At 32.3% G+C, this 25,181-nt stretch overlaps 4 protein-coding genes and 1 pseudogene across 4 annotated transcripts; 2 read left to right on the top strand and 3 right to left on the bottom strand.

Moving 5' to 3' along the window:
- Positions 1-1,957: 1,957 nt before the first annotated feature.
- On the bottom strand, positions 1,958-3,334 carry LOC115883554 (phospholipid phosphatase 6-like). Its single transcript, XM_030901919.1, is given in 6 exon segments — positions 1,958-2,324; positions 2,457-2,579; positions 2,752-2,851; positions 2,911-2,937; positions 2,940-3,044; positions 3,132-3,334. Coding segments are annotated over 6 exon segments (642 nt in total). The 5' UTR covers positions 3,141-3,334; the 3' UTR covers positions 1,958-2,046.
- A 209-nt stretch (positions 3,335-3,543) lies between these two features.
- LOC115883551 (intraflagellar transport protein 88 homolog) lies at positions 3,544-11,985 on the top strand. Its single transcript, XM_030901916.1, has 12 exons — positions 3,544-3,823; positions 4,659-4,945; positions 5,167-5,362; positions 7,643-7,860; positions 7,963-8,194; positions 8,407-8,554; positions 8,653-8,846; positions 9,869-10,315; positions 10,383-10,594; positions 10,869-11,017; positions 11,195-11,380; positions 11,514-11,985. Exons 1-12 carry the CDS (start codon positions 3,650-3,652, stop codon positions 11,633-11,635), a joined length of 2,565 nt encoding a protein of 854 aa, XP_030757776.1. The 5' UTR covers positions 3,544-3,649; the 3' UTR covers positions 11,636-11,985.
- An 8-nt stretch (positions 11,986-11,993) lies between these two features.
- Positions 11,994-15,332, bottom strand: LOC115883550 (hypoxia-inducible factor 1-alpha inhibitor-like). The gene is made up of 7 exons (XM_030901915.1): positions 15,040-15,332; positions 14,803-14,930; positions 14,460-14,594; positions 14,258-14,402; positions 14,052-14,201; positions 13,671-13,841; positions 11,994-12,834 (listed from the first exon to the last, which is right to left on the bottom strand). Exons 1-7 carry the CDS (start codon positions 15,154-15,156, stop codon positions 12,682-12,684), a joined length of 999 nt encoding a protein of 332 aa, XP_030757775.1. The 5' UTR covers positions 15,157-15,332; the 3' UTR covers positions 11,994-12,681.
- Positions 15,333-17,036: 1,704 nt separating this feature from the next.
- LOC115883548 lies at positions 17,037-18,908 on the bottom strand (annotated as a pseudogene).
- Positions 18,909-19,270: 362 nt separating this feature from the next.
- LOC115883547 (TOM1-like protein 2) lies at positions 19,271-22,961 on the top strand. The gene is made up of 9 exons (XM_030901914.1): positions 19,271-19,428; positions 19,836-20,083; positions 20,139-20,342; positions 20,749-20,988; positions 21,879-21,996; positions 22,072-22,257; positions 22,317-22,422; positions 22,482-22,560; positions 22,788-22,961. The coding sequence occupies exons 1-9, from the start codon at positions 19,365-19,367 to the stop codon at positions 22,959-22,961; spliced, it is 1,419 nt and encodes a 472-aa protein (XP_030757774.1). The 5' UTR covers positions 19,271-19,364.
- Positions 22,962-25,181: the final 2,220 nt, after the last annotated feature.

Genomic DNA, 25,181 nt, shown 5'->3' with positions numbered 1-25,181 from the left:
TGATTCCAGGTTTTGTGTGGGTTCCGGTTGCCTTTTTCCTGCTTCCAGTTATTTATCCGTGAAGCTGTGAAAACATTTATTTATCTTCAAGTTTCTGTAAGTCAATGCACTGTTACTTTACTAATTCACTTTAACACAGCATCTCTGATATTATTTAAACATTTGATATTGATACAGTAGTTTATTGGTTTATATCTCTTTAATTGTGTTGATTTGCATATTTACATTGTTCTAAATTCCAAATAAATATTTTTGAGTAATTTTATTGTATTATTTACTACTAGAAAGAGTAAAAAGTATATTAACCCTCATTTAAACCTCCTGAACAGCCCGCCATTAAAATCCGGAAACGGAAATAAATTTCATAAAAGTGAAATTGTCATGTCTATGTCATGTCAAATGTCCCAGCCGCCATATCTGAAAATTAGTTACCCAGGCAGCCACGCTGTTTCCATAATTTAACATTGACTTGACACTTCTTCTTGAATTTATTATTTTATGGTTACAGCCCTCAAAAAGTTAAAGAAAAATAATATACTTATTTTTTTTTTCCATAGCAACCAAAGATAGCAACTGTTAAAATTGCCTTATATCTATCAAAAATAGTAGATAAAATAGTACTAATTCTGTATTTCGAAGGGGACTATAACAAAATATCAAGTGTGCTATATTTTTGGAAAGGTAATTTTAAGTTCTTTTCACTTAATTAAAAATATACAGGGTGTCCCAAATAAAAAATATTTTTTTTCTGTTGATAACTCTTAAATCATTAATTTAAAAAATATATACTTAAACCATTAAATTCTACGTAAACAGGTGCTTTGGAAATGTTTTTACAAAAATACATAATTTTCCATAGCAAAAAAGTTACAGCAATTTGTTAAAAATGCGCATTTTTGAAAAACACCCCGTAAATAAACGGCAACAAATATCGATGTGCGATTTTCACCATCATGTTTTTGATAAAAATTGAGCTCCTAACACCAATATTAGTTTTCGTCTATAACGGCTTACGCACACGTAACGATTTATCGTACTGCGCGTTGAACTGCAGATCGTAAAGAAAATCGTACGGCTTGCAGGACCGCTATTTTTTGTACACACGATGTAACACATTGTACTGCCGCAGTTCATATTATTCACTTTTCGTAGAGAAGGGCTACCGTTATGTCAAGAATTTCAAAGAAGAAAGGTGCCGTGCTTGTAGCTGCGGTATTGCTGATAGATGAAGATGATGAACAAAAAGAAATCAAAAAGCGAAATGGTGTAAAAAGTGGTTGCTGGAGAGAAAAAAATATCCAAAAAAATTTTTTTTTTTTCAAAAAAGTTTCATAACTGGAATTTCTTTTCATTTTATTTGCATAATCTTTTGATTTCCCATCCCATAGGCATCTATTTTCTCTATATAAATCAATAAAGTCTTCCCAGGACGTCTTATTTTTTAAATCTATAATATTGATTAAACCAAAAATAAATAAAAATTATATCGTAACTGCGCACTGCGGCAGGGAATACACTCCACATGTTCAGACTTGCGTTCAAACCCCAGCCCAGACACGACCCGTTGTTACGATATTTTACGGAAGCTCCGTACTGCAAACGATTTGACGACTGCATACTGCAAACCATTCAATTTCCCTACACACGCTACGATTTATCATTAATGCGGCAGTTTCGATGGATATGCATGCAGTACGATAAATCGTTACGTGTGTAGGCCGTTTAGCTCTTATAGAAAAGGGTCTTTCCCTTTAAAGCGTCGAATTTGACCCACCCTGTACAGCACTGATAAAAATATTGAAAAATTTAAAGGCAATCTCAAATCAAAAGTAACTTTCATGTATTTTTAAAAACTATCACAAAATTATTTCCAATCTCGTACTACGGGTAGTTCTCCTGGTAAATAGAGTTGAAGGAGGTGAAAAATTAAAATTAAAGGTATAAAAAACCATACAAAAATAGAAAAATATTTTATTCAAAACAAAGAAATAATTAGACAATTAAAATAGAAAGAAGTATCACTAAAATAACACTTTATTATTATTATCACACATGGAACTCTCCTCCTTCCAGTTTTTCATCTGAAATACAATTAAACAACCATCGGGCATTCTCGTCGCTTAACCACAGAATACTCATGAGTATCCCCTCGAAAATACCAAGGAATAATCCCCCTGCAACGTCCAAGAGGTAGTGGCGTTCCATTAGGACTCTGCTAATTGCTAAGACTGTCACCCAGGCAAACATTGGAGGGTAAAAAATTATAGAGACCGGATAGAGAAAGATGAAGATGAACACTACCATGGCTGCACGACTTACATGACCTGAAAAATAAATAAATTGTTTGTTTTAGATATTTCATCGTCTTTAATCAACATGCTAGAGAATTGTTTTTCTTATTTTTTGTTCAAAATATTAAAAAAAACCTGTAAAATCAATGCATTACACATTATTACCCGATGGAAAACTAAAGTTGTCTGGACCTATCTGAGCAAATGCATCATCCTTGTTGCCCATGGGTCTCCTCCTTCGAAAATAGGCCTTTAGTAAAGCTATGGCAACAATATCCAGTATCAAAGCTGTAAAAAAAGAGAAATATAAAAGAAGCCATAATCCACATCTAAATTATATGTATTTATTTATTGATACAATACTAATTTTATTATCTGATTAATAAAATATATAGAATATTTAAGCATTTATGTTACAGAAATAGTCTATAATTGGATATTTTTATTATTTTTTACTCACCTAAAAGCATATTAACTTGCAAAGGTACCAAACTTGGTTTGTTGAATAACCATGTCACTGCAACCCAAAATACCAACCAAGGAATACCGTGGCAAGTTATCTTAAATAAGAAAAACGTTTAATAATCTGTTGTACTTATAATAAAATAAGTATATTTACCTCTAAAGCTTGAAAATGCATTCTTAAAAGCATGTAAAGGGAGACAAACTGTTTCCCCATAGTACAAATTTCTTTGTTATCTCTTCGTCTGCATTTAAAATTACTCTGAGCAATGGAGGAACTATTCTTTTACTCTAAAACAAATTAAAATAATGGTAAATTATTATTAGGTAAAACTACAATAGATATTAACAATAACTGAGTTTTATATAGGTGTTTACCTCAGTCATTTTGGATAATTTAAAACCATGTACCTACGATACAATACTCAAAAATTGTTATTGAATACTCGGATTCAGTACACTTTATTTCAATATAGTTGTTAAATCTAATATCACTGAATAATATACTGTATTTTTCTAAATATAAAGTCTCAAAATTCTCTGATTATGATGAATAATACCACAAATAATACGATAATAATGACATTTAAATCTTAGGTTATGTAGTAACAGTAGTAAGGGGCAATTTCAAAACTATATCGATATGAATAAAAGCCAAATACATAAAATTTTCAAATTATCACTGATAAATGAATAATATAATAGATGAATCACTGATAAATATGTAATATTGCTGTATTATTACTTTATCCATACATAAGTAGCATTATTGGTTTATTTCTCCAAATGAAACGCAGCGCAGGCGTGTGATTCAAATGTTTGTATCGTAAAATACAGTTCATTCATTCTGTTTATTATCAAAATTTTTGATTAAAAAGCCTAGAATTTGTTAATAAATGACGGCCACTGTCAATGTTTTAGATCTTTCCAAGTCTTTTGATAGTAATGATTTGGCAAATATGGCAAAAGAAGATGAAAGCTCCAATAATTTTGCAAAAACGCTAAAATTTAGTACTGATATGAGATTGACCACTCCGAAGCCTGTTCTTCATATTGGTGCATCTACGGAGGTAAATAAAATAATAAATATTATCTTTATTTTCTCATAGCGTAATTTTGTACCATGGTTTATTAAAAATATATAGGGTGTAAATAAATAATCTCCAAAAATACAAATATACAGAGTGGTTCGATAATTGTAAACGGAAAACTTCGATTGCGCAGATGAAAATAAGTAAAAAAGTTCGAATGAATTCATGACTTAAGCCCCGTTCTCAAAACTGCGACTCGCCAGCGACACGACAAAAGAACCAATCAGATTTGTACAAAATTCAAACAGCTGTCAATTTTAAATTTAGTACAGCTCCCATTGGTCGTTTGAAGTGTCAATCAGTGTCGCTGTCGACACGACGCAGTTCTGAGAACAGGGCTTTAAGCCCCGTTCTCAGAACTGCGACTGTCGCCAGCGACACTTCAAAAGCACCAATGAGATCTGTACAAAATTCAAACAACTGTCAATTTTAAATTTAGTACAGCTCCCATTGGTCGTTTGAAATGTCAATCAGTGTCGCTGTCGACACGACGCAGTTCTGAGAACGGGGCTTAAAGCCCCGTTCTCAGAACTGCGACTGTCGCCAGCGACACGTCAAGAGAACCAATCAGATTTGTACAAAATTCAAACAGCTGTCAATTTTAAATTTAGTACAGCTCCCATTGGTTGTTTGAAATGTCAAACTGTGTCGCCAGCGACACGACGTTGTTCTGAGAACGGGGCTTGAAGCTGCTTCGTTTCGGAGATACAGGGTGTAGAAGTTTCATTTTTATTTCGTTTTTTTTTCAAATAATTTATACCTTGTGTAAAAGGCCAAATCTTCTGGTGTATGGGGGGCTAATATTTTGTCCCAGTTTCAGCGTCAAGTTTCTGCAATGCCAAGAACCCCCTTCAAACCGGGGACAGGCTACAGCAGAGCGGGTACCGGGTTCAAACCCACGACAAATTTCAAGAAACCCGGCACTGGCAAACCGGGAACGGCAGCTTTCAGACCGCCAACAGGATTGGAGAACGTCACCAGACCGATGACAGCTGTCAGGGGGCGCGGGGTACACTTCTGGGGTGGCAAACCGTTCGATCCTTTGAACCAAGCGGGGGCGGTACAGCAAACGCCGCCACTGGAATTGCAGAAAGACGACTCGTGAGTACCTATTTAGGTATTAATAGTACAATAATAGTCAAAATATGTGTTATCTCTTGTGGGCAGATTCTGTTCTGATCTGTTATTATTTTATTTTTTGTAATAAGTTACGAAATGAAGATCGCTGTCATTTTATATGTAAAATTATATGGGCAATGGCATCGATGTTCATTTGCAAGCCAACTGGACGCCTTTTTTTTTCAATCGTACGGTATTTATAGGCCAGAGGAAAAGATGCGTCAACAGGAAATAAAAATAATGCAGTTAGTTGAGGAATCCTGTATAGCTCAAAGCGAGGGTGATCTACGTAAAGCATTGACCAAAGCCAAAGGAAGCTTCAAACAAAGAAAGAAGTTTAATAAAACACAGGAGCAAAGTGATCTCTCAGATCACCATAACATCGACCTAACTTATGTCGTAAGTAAATTCTCTAATTTAATTACTTTGAAGTAAAAATCAATTTTGTTAAGACTTGATGTGTTACAATGACATATTAAATCAGTCAATAATAATAGTTTTCTTTGTAAAGACACTTTCATCGCGAAGACCGTTCGTCGCGTCCGGAAAGCATTCGCCAGATGACATTCAAAAAAATGACAGAAAATACAATTTACCTTTGAATTAAAATGACAGATAACAACTGTCATTGTCAAGTATTTTATGGTGGGACAAACTTTGTACTACTACTACTGCTATAGTAAACGCCACGAATGTTTGGGAGTGATTCATCGCTTGATGAAGTTAGAATCGACACGCGTGCTGTCATTTTTACATTAAAAACGTAATTTTTCATCTGCCTGCGCTCCTCCTACTTATTCTAAAATGTTAGCGTGATTGACAAAGACGATACTATATCGCGTTTCTTTGATTGATTCGTTTTTGTGCGTCAGTCCATTGGTGTGCTTGCAGTGCGACCAATGGGGCATTCCATTTTATATTTATAATCAAATATATGTTTTGACAAGACTTTGACAGTTAAAACAACAAATTACAACCTTTGAATAAGAAGACTAAGGAAGGAGCATAATGCTATTCATGTATTCATGCATGGTGGGCGGAAAAAGAACTCTAGGGTGGGGATCCTTGACAGTTCTGTTTGACAATTCATTTGACACATTTGAATTTGATTTGAAATTTTGTGGATTTGTCAGTCTTTACGGAGCTTATTTTATGTTATTTATTATTTATTCTACTACTGATAGTTGTATAAAGGTAGTAAATCTAGGTGGAAATTGTGGCAAAAATTAAAATAACAGTGACACTATCGCGATTTATCGAAAAAGACTCTAAAATAGTTGGTTGTGTAGCGTGCGGTAGATCTCGGCAAAAATCGAGTGAAATAATGGAACAACTTTTCGCTAGTAAGTGACTATATAATATACATACGTGTAATAAACCGATCATTTGTGAAATTCACTTAAATTAACTAATTATATTTTTTTTCTTGCATTTTTGCTTTTATTTACTACTTGTCAAAGATTAGATGTCAAAGAATTTAGATACGTCAATTTGACTTACCTGCTTCAGTAGCGTATCGGATGTTTATGGTTATAAATAATTATTATAACTTATCTATTTTTATTAGAATTTTATATTTTTATAACAATTTTAATAACTACCAACATTTATTCACAACGTAAAATAAATAAAAAAAATATAGAGTCTACCACGCGTCTACCCTACATCATAGTTTTACATTTTTTAAATAAAATTAGAACGGCACTGATAAACCGGAATTTAAGTCCGCCATATTTGAGGCCCATCGCGCTGGACCTAAGATTTTTGATATGCTCCTTCAGTCTCCTTATTCAAAGATTACAACAGATTTTATATTGATTATTATATGATTTGAAACACCACGGCACTGGAATTAAGTTTTATGTGACCTTGAACAGATTAGTTCACATGGTAGCGACCGATGAATCACTCCCAAACATTCGTGGCGTTTACTATACTAGTGTTTTAAGTTATAAATTGAATAACTAAAATTCTAAAGTGGGTATCATGACATAAATGATTGTGACTAAGTTCATATCATAACCTAAAAGGTTATGATATAAGTTTGCTACATTTAGTTATACAGGGTGCTACAAATTCGAGGTACGAGCATTGGTATCTCGGTAACCGTACTAGACACGAACATGGTTAAATTGGGGCAAAGTTTCGCTTTGGGATGTTCACCAAGATGCCATCAAAAAAGTTTTCAAAATTTCAAGGATCGCTGAGTTTTTTGGAAAATACTAAACAAATAAAAAATGCATATATTTAAAAAAATTAAGTTGGCCTCTGTATCTCACAAATTATCAGCTAATTTAAAAATCTAAAAATACTATCAGATAGCCTTTATAAAGTGGCTATGAGAATGTGCAATTAGTTTTTTGATTTTCTTAAAAGTAACGACAGGAAAAAATAAAATTCATTTTCAAAAAAATCCGTTTTTTCCAAAAAACCTCAGCAATCTTTAAAATTTTTAAAACTTTTTTGATGGCATCTTGGTGAACATCCCAAAACGGGCAACTTTGCCCCAATTTAACTATGTTCGTATCTATTACGGTTACCGAGATACCAATGTTCGTACCTTGAATTTGTAGCACCCTGTATATTTTATACATATCTAGTAGTGCTGTGTTAGTGTATTTTTAGTAGCACACTACAAAATTAAATGCCAATTAATTGTACTTCATTATTTCTTTGAAGGTTCTCTTCAATCTGGCCAATCAGTATGCTGCAAACGAATTGTATACCGAAGCTCTGAACACCTACCAAATGATGACAAAAAATCGCATGTTTGCCAATGCCCACAGATTAAAAGTTAATATGGGCAACGTCTATCTGAAACAAGGACAGTACCACATGGCCGTAAAAATGTACCGTATGGCTTTGGACCAAGTACCATCCACTCAGAAAAATCTAAGGTAACTAATAGCCTGTTGTTTAAGATTTATTTAATTAATTTTAAATTATTAACATCACTGGTGTATTGTAGTGAATTAGTATTTTATTTTGCTGTATTTTAGAATCAAAATTATGCACAACATTGCCATGGTCTTCGTCAAAATGGGCCAATGGGAAGAGGCTGTGAACAGTCTGGAGTTCATCATGAGTGAGCAAGCCTGTCATAGGGCAGGCTTGCACTTGGTGGCCTGTTGCAGAGCGTTAGAGGATCGCGATAGAATGAGAACAGCATTCTCTATGCTTCTCACGGTACCACTCGACGTTGAAGACGATGACAAGTACCATTTGGAGCAAGTGAGTTGAGATAATCTTTAGAAAGCATTATTAACTTTTATTATTATACCGGATGTTTTTCAAAAGTTGCTCATTCCTATAACTTTTTATTTTTATTATATTTTACTTTATATCCTTTTTTTTATCTCAAAAAATAAAATAAGTTATAGTGGTGTAGCATTTTTGAAAAAAACACCCGGTATGTTTCCTTGATTTTTTTTATACTATTTTAGGATAACCCTGAAGATGCTCTGTTAGCTCTAGCAATAAAAAATGATGATTTGCACAAGTACGAGGTACAAAAACGTCACGATGCAGAGTACTGTATTCTTACAGCAGCCAAGCTCATAGCACCTTTTGTAGAGGATAATTTTAGTGACGGTAAGTAAATATATTATAATATATAAAACATAAAACAAACAATAGGACCATTAATTCTACTCATACTGTCTTTACAAATATTGGAAATACATTTCTAGGTTATGATTGGTGTGTGTCAGCAATAAAAACGTCAGAATACTCGCCTCTGGCTTCTGATCTGGAGATAAACAAGGCAGTGATGTTTTTGAAGCAAAACCAACTGTCTGAAGCTGTGGCTGCCTTGAAGGCCTTTGAAAAGGATTCTGATATTGCCCTGAATGCAGCCACTAACCTTTGTTTTATTTACTTCATGGTAAGACTTATTTTCATTCAAAATTATAGTAGAGAATTAATTTATTTTCAAATATTTTTCTACTGGAAAGTTTGAAGTTTGTTTGTATTTTCTGTATTTTCAAAAAAAAAACTTTGAATAAAAAGATTTAGGAAGGAGCATATCAAAAAAGGGGTCCTAAAATGGCTGACTTAAATTCCGGTTTATCAGTGCCGTTCTAATTTTATTCAAAACGTGTATAAATATTATGTAGGAGGGTTTCAATTATTTGTTGTTTTTGTTTAATTGTCGATAAATGTTGGTAGTTATTAAAATTGTTATAAAATTATACAATTCTAATAAAAATAGATATAAGTTATAATAATTATTATTTAATAATACAAACATCCGATACGCTACTGAAGTAGATAAGTCAAATTGACGTATCTAAATTTTTTGACATCTAATCTTTGACAAGTAGTAAATAAAAGTAAAAATGCAAAATATATAATTAGTTAATTTTAAGTGAATTTCATAAATGATCGGTTTACTACACGTATGTATATTATATAGTCATTTACTAGCGAAAAGTTATTAAATATTATTTCCCTTGATTTTTTTCCGAGATCTACCGCAAGCTACACAACCAACTATTTTACAGTCTTTTTCGATAAATCGCAATGGTGTCACTGTTAATTTAAGTTCTGTCACAATTTCGTTCTCAATTTACTACCTCTAAACAACTACAGTTGTAGAATAAATAATAAATAACATAAAATAAGCTCAGTAAAGACTGAAAAATCCATAAAATTTCAAATCAAATTGAAATGTGTCAAATAAACCGTCAAACAGAACTGTCAAGGATCCCCACCCTAGAGTCCCTGCAACCTCCTTCTAACATGCATAAATACATGGATAGCATTATACTCCTTCCTTGTTCTTTTTTTATTCAAAAATTTTCACTATAGCTATTTTATTGTATGACTACACTAAATATCAGGTAACAAAGAAATTAATCGGTAACAAAGAAATTAATAACGTTTTTATTTTTTTTATTTTTGTAGCAAGGTGATTACAACAATGCACTCATCTATGGAGAATCGGCAGAAAAACATGCATCTCCCGACGCCAATGCCTTAGTGAACTACGGCGCATGTCTCCTAGCCAAGAACCACCTTGACCACGCCTCCCGTTGTTTCCGCAAGGCCCTGGACCTGGACTGTACCCACTTCGAGGCCATCTTCAACCTAGGCCTTTGCCTGAAACGTCAAGGGCACTACCTGGAAGCCTTGACTTGTTTCCAGAGGTTCTCTGGCTCTTTAGCTCTGTTGCCTGCCGTGGTTTACCAAGTGGCTAACCTTTTGGAGCTGGTTGGTGATGTGGAGGCTGCAGCTGATACGTACCAACAGCTTTTGGGATTGGTACCCACCGATTCCAAGGCTTTGCAGAAGTTGGGGGAGTTGTTTGACAATGAAGGCGATAAGCAACAGGCACATCATTATCATGTTGACGTAAGTAAGCACGCTATATAACTTTTATTGATTTGTCGATAGTTAATTTATTATATTTTTCTTTTAGTCTTTTAGGTACTACCCAGGAAATATATCTGCTATAGACTGGTTAGGGTCGTACTACATTGAAATGCAGGTGGTCGAGAAAGCGCTGTCGTACTTTGAAAAGGCGGCCATAATGCAGCCGGGGGATCCCAAATGGAACATGATGGTTGCAGGCTGTCACAGAAGAAGCGGTAATATGCACAAGGCTCTAACTCTGTACCAAGAAATACATAGGTAAGTTTTGTCATTATTTAGTAGATAGTTTTGGAAAAAATGTCACAATCTGCAAAATAATCTTATTAGGTATTTAAATGATTTACAATATAACAGCATATGAGATAAATTTTCATAAGGTATGCAACTCACATTACACTGAATCATAATTGTTTTTCTTCTGTATTTTTAACCTTAAATACAGTTGACATAAGGTCGATAATAGATGTATCTTTGGTTGCATACACTGTATATTGATATTAAAGTAAATATATATTTTTCTGTAAAATTATAGACAATTTCCAGAAAATAGCGAATGCCTACGTTTCTTGGTGAGACTGTGCAGTGACCTTGGCATGCGAGAGGCTCAAGACTATTTGTTGGAGCTAAAAAAACTGGAAAAATCTAAAGAAGTTCGTGAACGGGTGAATAGTAGCAGACCAGGTAAATTTTACCATTTTTTTTTGGTATTTTTATATTTTTAAACAGTTATTTTTGTATGCCACTAGCAATTCGAGTGATATTTGAACTAAAATTATGAAAACAGACTTAAAAACTGTTCTTTTCTTCAAAAACCATGAAACACTAGCGATTATAAAACAAGAAAAAACATTTTTCTAGCTTCTCGAAGGAGCAATAGTGGTCTGTCATCGAGGACAGGATCCGGATTTAGTCCAGTACTGGAACATGACACCTCAAAACGTACTCCTCCACCTTCGGCCAATAGAAACCTGCGCAGTACTAGGACGGTACGTCATCAGGACAGCGCAGGCAGTTCAGACTCTGGAATAGGACAAAATAATCTAGGTAAAAGATCGATTCTCTTAGTGACATTCTTAAAAGATATATCGATATTTTAGATATCGATATATTGGCCCATCCCTAGTAAAATATTTTTTTATGAACTAATACCATCGAAAGGCCACTTGTGTTTTTTTAGATTATAACTATGCAGATCCTTTGGGTCCTTTACCAGTAAGGCCTAGGACTGGGGCAGGGAAAGGATTCGATTTTGAAGACTTTGGAAACGAAGAACTGGGAGATGATTTATTGCCTGAATAAAAAGCTTTTTGTGTAAGAATTATTACATGTTCTTCAATACTTTTTTTCCTCTACTGCGTTCAAGCCTGTCGTATTTGCGATTCAGATATATTACAGAACAAACCAGGACGTACAACTTGATGTACAACACGTCGTTACGTATGTGACCACTTTACAAATCAAAACACTATAGTTAATATATGTTGTATACCAATCAAATTTAGACAGATAATTTGTTCAACGGAAAGATACATGACAGTGACAATGACAGTTGTCTGCCATGTATTTTCTGTCATTTTTTGGATATCATCTGTCGAAATATTGCCTGATGCGTTGGACAGGCTATAGGTAGATTTTTCTTTAAAAATATAGACAAGTGTTAAGAATAAAATCGTTTTATTTTTATACAATCATTAGGTACATAACTAACTGAAATAAGTTTTAAAAACATTTTAAGCCATTAACACAAAACTAAAAGACTGAGTTATTTTGTGTCCTGGTATTAATAATACTCGTTTATATGGGTAACAATCCAATATAAATATATTTACAAAAAAGTGAGTAGTTATTTTTGGTTAAATCTTCTTTTTTGTTTTTAGATAATTCATCTGAAAAATTATATTTACTGTAACAAAAAAAAAACTTAAAATATTTTATAATTCAGTCTTTTTTATGTTAGTTAAGTACACACTGGACAAATCTTACTTAAATATAAGCTAATAGTAGTCAATTTTAGACCAAATCTAGTAGGTTTCTGGCTATATAAGTATAAGGTAAAATTAAATAAGATACAGTAAAATAATCAGTCTAATATATACATATTATTGTTTTCATCTCGATGACAAGGTTTTTCAGAAAAATAAGTAAACATAGATGGTTTCTAAAACCATCTATGTTTACTATTTCTCTGGGATAACCACGATAAAAGACCATAAATATGATAATTTTAAGCACTGTCGCTGAGTAGGTACGAATTTTATACTGGCTAAGATTTTTCCCACATTGTCTCTTATATTTTAAAAAATCACAGTCTGAATTATTGAAGGTTTTCCATACGGGACGTGGTATTATTCGGTGTACCGTCCCAGAACCATCGATCTTAATAGAGGTCCCACTTCTTTAGGATCTTGTAGGACTTCCAGTAACATTTTCTCCACGTTTCGGGTGATGGACACTTTTTGATGGTCCTTCAAAGGGTATTCCAGACTTGTGGGCCCGACCTGTAAAAAAGAAACAAAATTTTAGCATGTCTGCAAAAAAAAAAGTAATAGGGATGTGCAAAAAATATCGATATATTCAAATATCGATACACAAATATCGATATTGGAATATGTCGATACTTCTTGGCATCCTTACTGTTTCCTTTTGAAATGTTACAAATTTTTGACGATCAGTATAATATAAAATTTCTCCAAAAAAATTGTAGGGATGTACAAGAAGTATCGAGAATAAAATATCAATATTTAAATATCTCGATAATCTCTAAATTCTCCTAAATTGTGATTATCAGTAAAAAATCTATAAAAGTTTCTGCAAAAAAGTATACAAAGGTTGTGCAAGAATTATCAACATAGTAAAATATCGATATTAAAAAATATCGATATTTGCATATATCGATACTGTTCCTTTTTCCTCATCCCTAATTTTTTTTTGAAAAATGTTACAAAATTTTTATAATCAGTAAAAAATCTGTAAAAAATTCCCAAAAAAAAATATAGTAGGGATGCGCAAGAATTGTCAATATAGTAAAGGATCGATGTAAAACAATAAATCGACAATCGACATTTAGAGACTTCTCTATTATTTTTTTGAAAAAATCCTACCAAATTATATTTGTCAGTAATTGTTTTTTGAAAAAATAGTAGTGGTGTACAAGAAGTATCGATATCATAAAATATCGACATTAAAAATATCGATATTTGTAAATATGTCGATACTTCTTCAACATCCCTAAAATGCTACAAAAATTTTATCATCATTATAAAATCTTTACTCTAGAGATGTTATACAAAAATATCGATATTTTAATATGTCGTTATACACGAAACTGACTTACTTTATACCAAAAATTGACAGATATAGTTGGTCCGCCCCTCATCAGAGATTCGATGTGATGCCACCAATAAATAGGAATGTACAGTACGTCCCCGGGTTCCACTACTGTTTCATAACCTTTGGCGAACTTAAATCTAGGAAATCTCGTGTAGTCGGGCTTGTCAAAGTCTACCTAAAAATAAAACGAATAAATTGATTCAACAGTTTATGAATTTAACTGGATTTATTATGGCTTGTTAATACGTCGCAAGTTATAAAACCAATAATACTTTAAATTTCATAGAATTCGGCGTATTCTTGGTTGCATACTTGTTCAATTCAAAAACTTGCATTAATATGGTAAATAACAAGTTAAAGAGATTTTCAAATGAGCCAAACTTACCATACTTTGTCTGTCATGCGGATGATAAACTGGATGAGGATACAAACACTCAAAATCGCTTGGAGGGAATAAAATGCATCTTTTATAGCCGTAAGCCTGGCCAAAGAAGTTCTGTTGTTCATCATAATGACACGGAGTAACGTTACCTTCCTAGTAATAACTCTAGTAAATATATTATTATTTTATCTTAAATTGCAATACTGTACCTGTGATATTAATATTAAATTTGACGTTAAAGGACCCCAATTATGTTTACTTTGCTTATTATTAATGTATTCCCAGTCGAAATTGATGAAATCCCTCACTAGTAAGTCCCCTATTGTGTTATTTAAGGGTTGTTGTAAATATAGCCTAGAAAAAAATTAAAATATAAAACCTTAAAACCATTGATATTAAAAAAAAACACACCTATCATTTCCAGGTTTCCATTCACGTAGTTTCCTCATAAATTCGCCAATTTTCATTTTGGTTTTCCTTGTGGGCGGTGTAAATTCAATTCCATGCGGGTTATTTTTGTTTAAGACTTTTGATTCATCGAAATATCTATAAAACAATCAAAGAACAATTAAAAATTAGTGTTTTTTATGAATCCTATTTGACTAATTACTGACATAAAACAAATAAATCACTTGTTGTTTTAGTCATGTTTTGTTTACTCAAACATGACGAATCATATTAGTTCTTGGAACCAACCAAGTATTATGTGATTCTTGATTATTTAACTAGTAAATAAAGAATATGAATTCCTTACTTGAATTTGTGCGTTTTGGACAACATTACTGTATGTCCAGCGTTGCCTATATTCTGCTCCAAGTATTCGGGGGTCCAGTTAGCCTTAGCCGTCTTGATGATATTCGAACCAGTTATTACCACTGGTTTCTGAAACACCGAAAAATCATGCATTTAATCATTTAATCCTATTAAAACATTCGAATTAAGTTAGGTTGGGAAGTAATCGAGATATACTAATAATAAACTTGATATTTACATTTAGGCTGATCAATTCGTCGATTTTTGGATCGGTATAATACAGCCTGGGAATTTGCTCCAATTCCAGATCATATCGCCTCAGCTGGGTGCTGTTCCACTGTTTCTCCTCACACATTTTTACGTTGTTTTAATTTATTTCGAATTAATATAAAATAATACACTTAATAAAAACTGTACGATCAAGTTCACACGACGCGTTTGCCTCTTACAAGCGAGGAAATATAAATAAACGTGCGAAAAAACTTGAAGAGAGCTCACGAACTTTTCTTTCAGGTTTATTTTGGTTCAAATTCGTCGTCTCTCTCTGTTCGCGCGTTTTTCTCTGTCGCTCTCGCGATACGTGCGAAAGACGTCACGTTGCGAACGTCACGTAGGCAAAATATTTTGAATAATTAGGAAAATGGCAATAAAAAAGTCGGTTATCTGCTGTTTACATACGGTTTTAGTCAAGTACTTTGCGGTTTCGTGTTTATATTTATCGTGTTTTTCAATTTGAAGTAATGTAGCGCAGTTTACTGTGATTAATATTTTACTATTGTGTGGGAGTTTAAAATCGATAACGTAACATTTAATGAATGCCTTATTAAATGTGAATTGTAGTTGTACAAAATTATTATATTTGGTTGTTTTCGAATAAACTGTTATTATTAAAATAATTAAAAAGTTTTTTAATTTTTAAATGTCTCTCATTGAAGTTTTTTCAAATTTATGCAACCAGTAATACAATAAATGATCAGTCTTTACCAGAGATATAGAGGTAGGAAAAACAGGATTTTTGCCCGTGGGTCTACAGGGGAGATCAAATAAATAATAATAACAGCCGATTGCTTTTTTTGACCTATTTTTATTTCGAATTTCTAGGTTTTACGGGATTAGTTTGGCTCGTCATCTAATTCTTTCTGATTTTTTGAACTTGTAAACGAATATAAACGGCTTTTGTATTCCTCCTTGAACTGATTTTATGATTTTATTTGTTATGTATGTAAGAATATATAAACAAGGGTATGTAGTTAATTTAGTCAATTTTATTTTTCGTTTAATATTTCAATCATGGTTCGTTGCTCTCTAACATTTTAATAATAATGGCTGGTTTAAACAGAAAATTAACATAAAATAAGTAAATAAAATAACTAATAAGAAATTCTTATTTCTAAGCTTTTAAACAGTGAAATAAAATAAGATATATACAGTTGCATAGGCCCAGGGCGCTGAAGTGTGATAAAAATTGACTTTAATGATTGTTTATAGTAATTATATACTATTCACAGTATTTTCTGTTTCCTCGTCTTGATAAAAAGATCATTATTTATTTAGGTATAATATGGACTGTTATATTATATTACTATAGTAGTTTAATTAACTACGTGATATTTTTAAGATTAACCAAAGATAGCACTCAAGAAACTTCTAGCTACGCGTAGCTAGATATTCTGTGCTTATAATCACTATTAATTTCTGACCTTCCCTTATAGAAAGCATGCACCATTATTCTCCCTACCTCCTTATCTCTGAGATTTTTTAAATTTATGCAACCAGTAATACAAAAATAATTTTTAAAATTTTTGGAATTGTAGGAATAAAACTCAATTTATTTGATGTAATTTTATTAAATATGTGAAAATAAAAAGTCAATGTATAAAACCATTGGCTTTTTTCTGAAAAGAACACAGCTTTGTTAAATTGTCGATTATATCTTAAGAGAAAAGCTAATAAAGGGTTATAATAATACATTTCTATAACGTGATAAAATTACTATGCCATATAAATTGTAACATCCTATAAATATTTGTCATAAAAAATGTTTCTATATATAATACTATAATTTCTTTTGGAATAAAGCAATAATATAAGCGGTTTAGGCTTTAAAAATATCAAGCAATTATAATAATACTTAAACAATAAAATAAAATAATTCAGTCATTGTAAAATTCGAAAATAAATTTATCCTGAAAATAACAACCTAAATTTTTACAATTTTCTGATTTTTGTTGATTATTTTTTTTCTCACAGCAATTTTCCAATTGTTTAAAAGAGTTTCACTCGATTAATTCGACATAGTTGGCCGGGAAAAGTCCATAAGTGATGCCATCTGGTGCCAAGCCCTGCCACCAACCCTCGTCGACCTTCTGTATGTTAGTTATTATATCACCAGGATCGAAAGATATTTCTGTATCATCAGCTACAAGAAAAAATAACACAAATTAATTTATTAAAAAAAAAAACTAATCTCTAACCTGCTTGATAGTCATACAAAGCTCTAGCTTTGTAAGAATCCTTAATTCCATAAATATACTCGTCGACAAAATCTTGTTCTAACATCTGAACAGTTTGTTCATTAAATGGGGATGTTTTGGGGGCTGCTACGTTCTCTTCGACTGGCGTCGTTGTTTCTTCGGCAGTCTTATGATTGTTTAGGTCTTTCGGAGACCTAAAACACACAAAAATATCTCTAAAAAAATTAAAATCATAAGAATGAAAATATCTAGGAAATTCTTTGTCTAATAGGTAGGCAACCTCAACACTATATTGAAGAGTTATGAATTCTCCATTGAATATCGGAATAATATACTGGAATTCCATTTAAAATAAAAAGACTAACTTGCTTTTAAAATGACCAATGTTCAATGTTAATTTTGTCTCATCCTGTATAACTGTATGTGTATCCTGTGTAACTGTATATGGGGTTTCAATTAACCTACGTAATCTACATACACTCTGTAGATATTAAGCTAAAACTTGATTACCTTTTGATTGTAGCAAACTGGTCACCATCATCGTCACTTAAAGCTTGTTCGGCATTTGTTGGCTCAGGAGAAAGTCTTAAAACACAAAAAAATATCATAAAAAAGAAAATTTTAAAATGTTAAATACCAAATTACTTACGATTTAGAAATTGTAGGGTTTGAATTGTTTTCAAAGTTGCTTTGAGCTTTTAGTATTGAAGCCCTAACAGGCTTCTCAGGAGCAGTATGTTTTTCAGTCTCTTGTTTAGTGCTTTCTTGTTCTATTTTCTTGATTTGATCGATCTTTTCGTTTCTCAATTCTGACTCATGGTCTCGTTTTTTCGTTTCGATTTCTGAAGTAATAATAATCACATAGCAAAGATCTTTTCTTTTTTAAATGTAGTAAAAGTTACCTTCTCTTTGTGCAATTTCTAGTTCTAGCTTCAATGATTCTTCCTTTTTTCGTTTCTTTTCCTCCTCTAAGCGTTTTTTCTCCTCTTCTTCTTCCTTTTTTTTTTATTTTGTCTCTTTCTTGAGAGTTAATTTCTTTGACTGCATTAACTTTCTGATATCTTGTGCCTAAAAACTCTTATAAATAGTCTGAAACTAAAGCATAATGTAGATATTATTTACCAACAGGGACAGCAGGCTCAAAAGGCTCAACTTTCATTTTGAAACTATATTCCGATCCCACTTTTTTGAGTTTATCCACCAACAAATCTTCATCAACTTCATCCTCGTTTCTGGCATTGTAAGTCAAGTGAGCTCCAGTAAAAAATCGTTCTATATCGCGTAAATGATTTGCTGAAATTCCTTTTCTTACTGTATTCGCCCCCTCGCCTTGCCAGTTGATCAGAACACACTTATCAAGTGAAGTTTTAGGGTCGTACAGTTTAACAAAGGCGTACATGACTTTCCCCGAATTCAGGTCTTCCCGAAGTTCGTTAATACCTCCATCGCCTTTGCTAACGAGCTTCAGTGTGTTAGTTTGTCCCTCGTACCCGAAAAGAGCCCTAAAAAACACCTGTAAAGAAAAATTCGAAAGAGATAACCTAAAACTTACCAATTTTTGTCGGTTTGTCGTTTAAACGTCCTTCCAGGCTTCTTTTAAGGCAGCATTGTTTTTACTGAGATCCACAGTCATGTTTTAAAAGGATTTTAATATAAGTTTTACTGCAATATTTAAATAAATGTATAAAAAAAATTCCAAAACATTTTACACCTGTCAAATGACTTCAAGTGTCTACTCGTCCGCCGAAACGGACGAATAAAAAAATTAAACGCGTCCGGTCAAATAATAACAATTCGAAAAAATGCTGAAGATTATGCTATTTTGATTACCGATAATTACATTTGTACCCTCATAACAATAATTAATTAGTTAGTAATAAATAGTCTCCCAAGTTTTGAGATGAAACGACGTACGACCCGGTACGACCGAAACAATAACAAAACAATAATTAATTTATTTTATTCATCCGTTTAGCGGACGACTAGTCACTCCGATGTTGTTCCCACCTGACAGTGACAATTAAACGTCAAATTAATTGTGAAAAATTTGCGTTTTGATTAAAAATATTGTGGAAAAATACGCCATAAAATGTCGTTTCTACAAAACGCCCTTATTGGAAACCCTTTTTCCACCCCCGTTGGTAGTAAAATTGGTGAGTATTCCCTTAATTACTGATCCCTAGTCGAAGAAATTGATGAATTCGTCGAGTCATATTTTTCTATTTGTTCACGGATTTGTTTATATCGGTATTGTATTTTATGGTTTATCATTTTAAAGGAGATTAACTTTAATATTTAAACGCCTTTTTATTCTATAATTATCCGTATAATGACTTCAGTTTTTTTTTATTATTGGGAAATATGTCTATAAGTATGTAGGTTTTTTTCAGACTTTCAAAACAATAATAAAACAACTATTCAAGTATTAGTCACGCTAATTATGTACACTTTGCTCTAATTGCTATTTGTTTACCGGTTGAGGTAACGCAAACATTATGCTGATGAGTTTAGATTAAATTTATCATCTGAAGAAATAAGTTAGTGGCAATATGTGTTCTAGAACAAGCAACCGATGGAACTCTGGCCTCAGAAAACTGGGCTTTGAACATGGAAATATGTGACATCATCAACGAAACGGAAGAAGGCCCCAAAGACGCCATCAAAGCGATTAGAAAGAGATTGAATCAAAATGCTGGAAAAAATTATACAGTGGTTATGTACACATTGACCATCCTAGAGACCTGTGTTAAAAATTGCGGTAAAAGATTTCATGTTCTGGCGTGCAGTAAGGATTTTGTACAGGAATTAGTATGTCTGTTACAAACTAATGTGTTTTTTTTTTCTAAATTCTATGTTTTTATAGGTTAAATTACTAAGTCCCAGGAACGATCCGCCTACAGCGGTTCAGGAAAAAGTGTTGAGTTTGATCCAGTGTTGGGCCTGTGCCTTTCAAGCCGACCAAGACCTGCTTGGTGTCAATGTAGTGTACAAAGACTTATTAGCGAAGGGAATAGAATTTCCCCCAACGGATTTGGACAGTTTGGCTCCCATACACACTCCCCAAAAAGTCAGTATCAATTTTTATACTTATATAGTTTGTCCACCAACAAAATCCTTGACAGTCATAGATGTGTCTGTCATTTAATTTCAAAGTAGTTTATTTTATTTTATCAAGAAATAAGTTGGTACAACGCATAGCAGGAAATAAAGCAGGAAATTAATATAGGGTATTTAAATTTTTAGTGACAAATAATTAAAATATATGAAAAAAAAAAATGTGTGTTTACAAAATACAAAATTAACAAAGGTGTGTGTAACAAAATACTATATATACAAAAATCTATAAAAAGAACTATTTCTTATAAAAAAAATAGATTGGTATAGATCATCTGCCTTTTTTTCTGTTGAAATCTTCACCAAGTCGTAAAACAGAGTTTAGCTCACTAAACTATATTTTTTTAATATGTGTACAGAGTGTACATTCTACAAGTGTCACACCAGCAGGGGACAGAGTTGTCCCAGGTCCATCTCCATCGACCAGTCCACTCCATTCGATGGGCTCTCCAACAAGCGGGGGTGCTCTGACTCCCGAGCAAAGAGCCAAGCTTCAGTCTGAGCTGGACGTTGTTCAGAGCAACATGAACGTTTTGGGCGAAATGTTGAGCGAAATTAAACCAGGACAGGAGCAACAGGACGAGCTAGAGCTTTTACAGGTCTGTATTACGTGTAAAATGTTTTTAGAGTTGGTACAAATCAACTACTCACCCTGTATATATCTATGAAAGTGTTTTTAAAACGTGCCGTACTATTTCACATTTTTTTATAGAAAAATATTGAGAGTAAGAATGGGGCTGGTACAAATGAACTACTTGCTTGAATTGCCTTGTATATCTATTAAAGTATCTTTAGAAAGAGCTATACTAATTCCATTTTTTATAGAAAAAGATTAATTGCTAAATAGAATTGGGTACAAATAAACTACTTACTCGAATCGCCCCTGTATATTTATGAAATTTTTAAAACGTGCCATACTATTTCACATTTTTATAGAAAACAAAAATCGAGTAAATAGGGTGGGTACAAATGAACTACTTGCTTGAATCGCCATGCACACTTATGAAAGTATTTTTAAAACGTGCTATACTATCTCCTACATATTATATAGAAAATATTGGAATAAAAAGGGTTGGTACAAATGAACTACTCGCTTGAATCGCCATGCATACTTATGAAAGTATTTTTAAAACGTGCTATACTATCTCCTACATATTATATAGAAAATATTGGAATAAAAAGGGTTGGTACAAATGAACTACTCGCTTGAATCGCCATGCATACTTATGAAATAAATTTTAAAACGTGCTATACTATCTCCTACATATTATAAATAATTGGAATAAAGGGTTAATTTCAAATGAACTACTCAACTTGAATCACCATGCATATGAAATAAATTTTAAAACGTGCTATACTATCTCCTACTTATTTTAAAAAGTATTGAGATTAATGGATCGGTACAAATGAACTACTGACCTAAATCGCCCTCATTATATCTCCGAAAGTATTTTAAAACGTGCTACACTATCTCCCGCATATTTTATAGGAACTACATGCCGTATGTCAGAGTATGCAGCACAGACTCGTCGATCTCATCTCCCGAATCACCAACGACACTTTGACAGAAGAATTGTTAAGGATAAACGACGATATGAATAATAATTTATTTTAAGGTAACAAAAATAGTATTTTTTTATAAAAAATTACAAATTTTCTTCATTAATCGTTTTTTAATTATATTTTTAGGTACAGTAGATGGGAAAAAAATAGGGCTCCACAGTCTGCTTCCGAGATGGTGGCCAAAGCTATCCCGGCTCCAAATTCTGCATTGGCCAGTAAAAGTCCCACGGGAAAGGCCCCATTGAAAAGCGAAGACAGTCTTATCGATTTTGAAGATGATTTACCCGATGCTGCCAGCAAATTAGGTTATAAATTAACTTTAAATCTATTATAAGACTGTTTTTTTATTGTTGCTGATATTTAGGATTAGGGGATGCACCGAAAACTGCAAAAACCAATGGGAAATCGAGTGACGAGTTTGACATGTTCGCCCAGTCGCGCAATGTGACGTATGAATCGTCCAAAACGAGGTTGGTTATTCTAACCTCATCATTCATTATTTTTTTAAGTATTTTTTCTCCTTGTTTAGTGGAAGTTCATACAAGGACAATATAAATCCAAATCAAATCTCTGGTGGTTTGAGTACAGTAACTCAAGCAAAACCTTTGGTAAGTTCAGTTTTTTAATTCTTTAAAAAAAAGGGTTATTTTTTCTATCCCCACTGTATTTGTTTGACATATTTATATTTATTAAATGTTTTTGCTGTTTTTTTTTCTACATTGTTCTGCATTTTTTCTCAATATATTGTTGTTTAAAGTGATTTAAATGTTGTTTTTCTTTTCTATTTTTTTTCTTACCGCTTTTTGTGTACTTTTTTATGTGAATCCCCGTTTAGACTGACGAAGATAGAGAGTTAGATGAAATGGCCAACTGGTTGGGAGACACGGTAAGTGTTTTTTATAGTGTGGTAGGTTTGGTTTTAAATTGTGCACTAACTTTAGGAGAGAAAAAAAACACTTTTTGCTTAATTTTATTTGCATTTACTATTAATATATGTTGCTATATATGACTGTAATGTAATATTTTTAACATTATAATACCCTATGATCGAAAATAAAAACGTCGTTGCAGTAGCCTTCGAAATAACAATCGATTATATCGTCTGTCGTTTGTTATAAATATACATCTTAATAAAAACTTAAAATTTAATTTAAAAGTCTACAGATTGCTCTAAAATATGTCCCGGATTGTCTTTACAAATTTATATTACACCATAGAAACGCGTTTTTTTTTTTTTTTTTTTTTTCATGTTTTTTAATTTTCTCTAAAACGGTATGGAAATATGGAAACTTATAAAGGAGATTAACCATGGATTAACCATTTTTAAAACAAGCAAAAATCTTTATGATGCGTTTTTATTTCAAAATATAATAAAAGTTTTCCTCTTTTAAAGAAAATCCGGGGACATACTGTAGAAAGTATTTTTTTTCATTTAAATATTAACTACCAAGTTTCTATGTAGCGTTTTTTAATTAAAGTTACTGCGACGAGAGTTTTTTTGCGTAAAAGCATGTATTATTAGGTCACTGGGGTTAATTGTATGTAAATGAATCATTATTTGTTGGAGTATAATTAACTAATATAGTAAATTAATAATCTATGTTGATGTATAGCTTTATAATTAACTTAAGTGTTAATAATAATAATAATAATAAACAATTTTTCCATTGTTATTTCAATATCAAAACAATGTTTTTGACAAAAATACAGATAAAAGGTAGCATTTACCGTTTAAAAATTAATCATGCTATGGTATGGCTAAAAAACCGGAGTCATAGAAGGCTTTTAAATGGTGTATGGTAATTTCTTTCAAAGGTTACTGTGATAACTTTTTTTCCGTCATATATTATTATCTCTGTTACGATGATTCATTTTTAACATTGTTAAATCTTGATAAAACGATCTGTCAAGTCTGCGGTCTAATCAAACCGTAAATAAACAAGCATAAAAAGATTTGTTTACAACTATGTTTCAGGGATTGGTTCAGGGTGAAAACAAGTCGATGTTTACGGTTAGTCTATCTTTTATACAAGTCTATGGTTGATTATTAAAGACTTGTGTAATGTAAGTTTCAGTTATGTGGTGTTAACACTGGTAGGGATTATTAACAATAATTTAATTAACATTAAAACTTTGAATAAAAATATTAAGGAAGGGGTATAATGCTATCCATATTTATGCATTAGAATGGAATTGTACCTCATAGATCCCTTTGATACAAATATTTTGAGAGCTGGTAGATCTCGATAGAAGAAACAAATTTTCTCTCTGTCGTTTTCAATCAATTCCAAAATAACCGAGAGATATTCAAGTTTGAAAATTTTAAAAATTGATTTATTTCAAAAAATTGAGAGTCTTTTTTAAAATTTGAGGGTACTAAAAGTAGTGCCGTAATCATAGTAACATCAGAGATTAACAAAATTATATACTTTGAAGAATTTGCAGTGAACAGAATTGGCTCGAATTCTACGCTCATCATTGGGATTTCGGAAACCGTAATACAGGATCCTTTGAATAAGAAGACTAAGGGAAGGAGCATATCAAAAATCTTAGGTACACCCTTGGTACACCGCGATGGGCCTCAAATATGGCCGACTTAAATTCCAGTTTATCAGTGTCGTTCTAATTTTATTTAAAATATAAAACTATGATGTAGGGTAGACGTGGGGGTAGACTCAATAATTTTTGTTTTTATTTTACGTTGTGAATAAATGTTGGTAGTTATTAAAATTGTTATAAAAATATATAATTCTAATAAAAAATAGATAAGTTATAATAAGTATTTATTAGCACAAACATCCGATACGCTACTGAAGCAGGTAAGTCAAATTAACGTATCTAAATTCTTTGACATCTAATCTTTGACAAGTAATAAATAAAAGCTAAAATGCAAGAAAAATATATAATTTAGTTAATTTAAGTGAATTTCATAAATGATCGGTTTATTCGGTTTACTACACGTATGTATATTATATAGTCACTTACTAGCGAAAAGTTGTTCCATTATTTCACTCAATTTTTGCCGAGATCTACCGCACGCTACACAACCAACTATTTTAGAGTCTTTTTCGATAAATCGCGATAGTGTCACTGTTAATTTAAGTTCCGCCACAATTTCCATCTAGAATTACTACCTTTATCTGCAACTAAGTAGTAGAATAAATAATAAATAACATAAAATAAGCTCCATAAAGACTGACAAATCCACAAAATAGCAATACGTAACTGG

The sequence above is a fragment of the Sitophilus oryzae genome, unplaced genomic scaffold (assembly GCF_002938485.1).
Source record: "Sitophilus oryzae breed Bouriz unplaced genomic scaffold, Soryzae_2.0 scaffold_1945_pilon_pilon, whole genome shotgun sequence".
NCBI classification, from domain to species: domain Eukaryota; kingdom Metazoa; phylum Arthropoda; class Insecta; order Coleoptera; family Curculionidae; genus Sitophilus; species Sitophilus oryzae.
The sequence above is the reverse complement of the archived record's forward strand: the minus strand, read 5'-3'. Positions and strand labels throughout refer to the sequence as shown.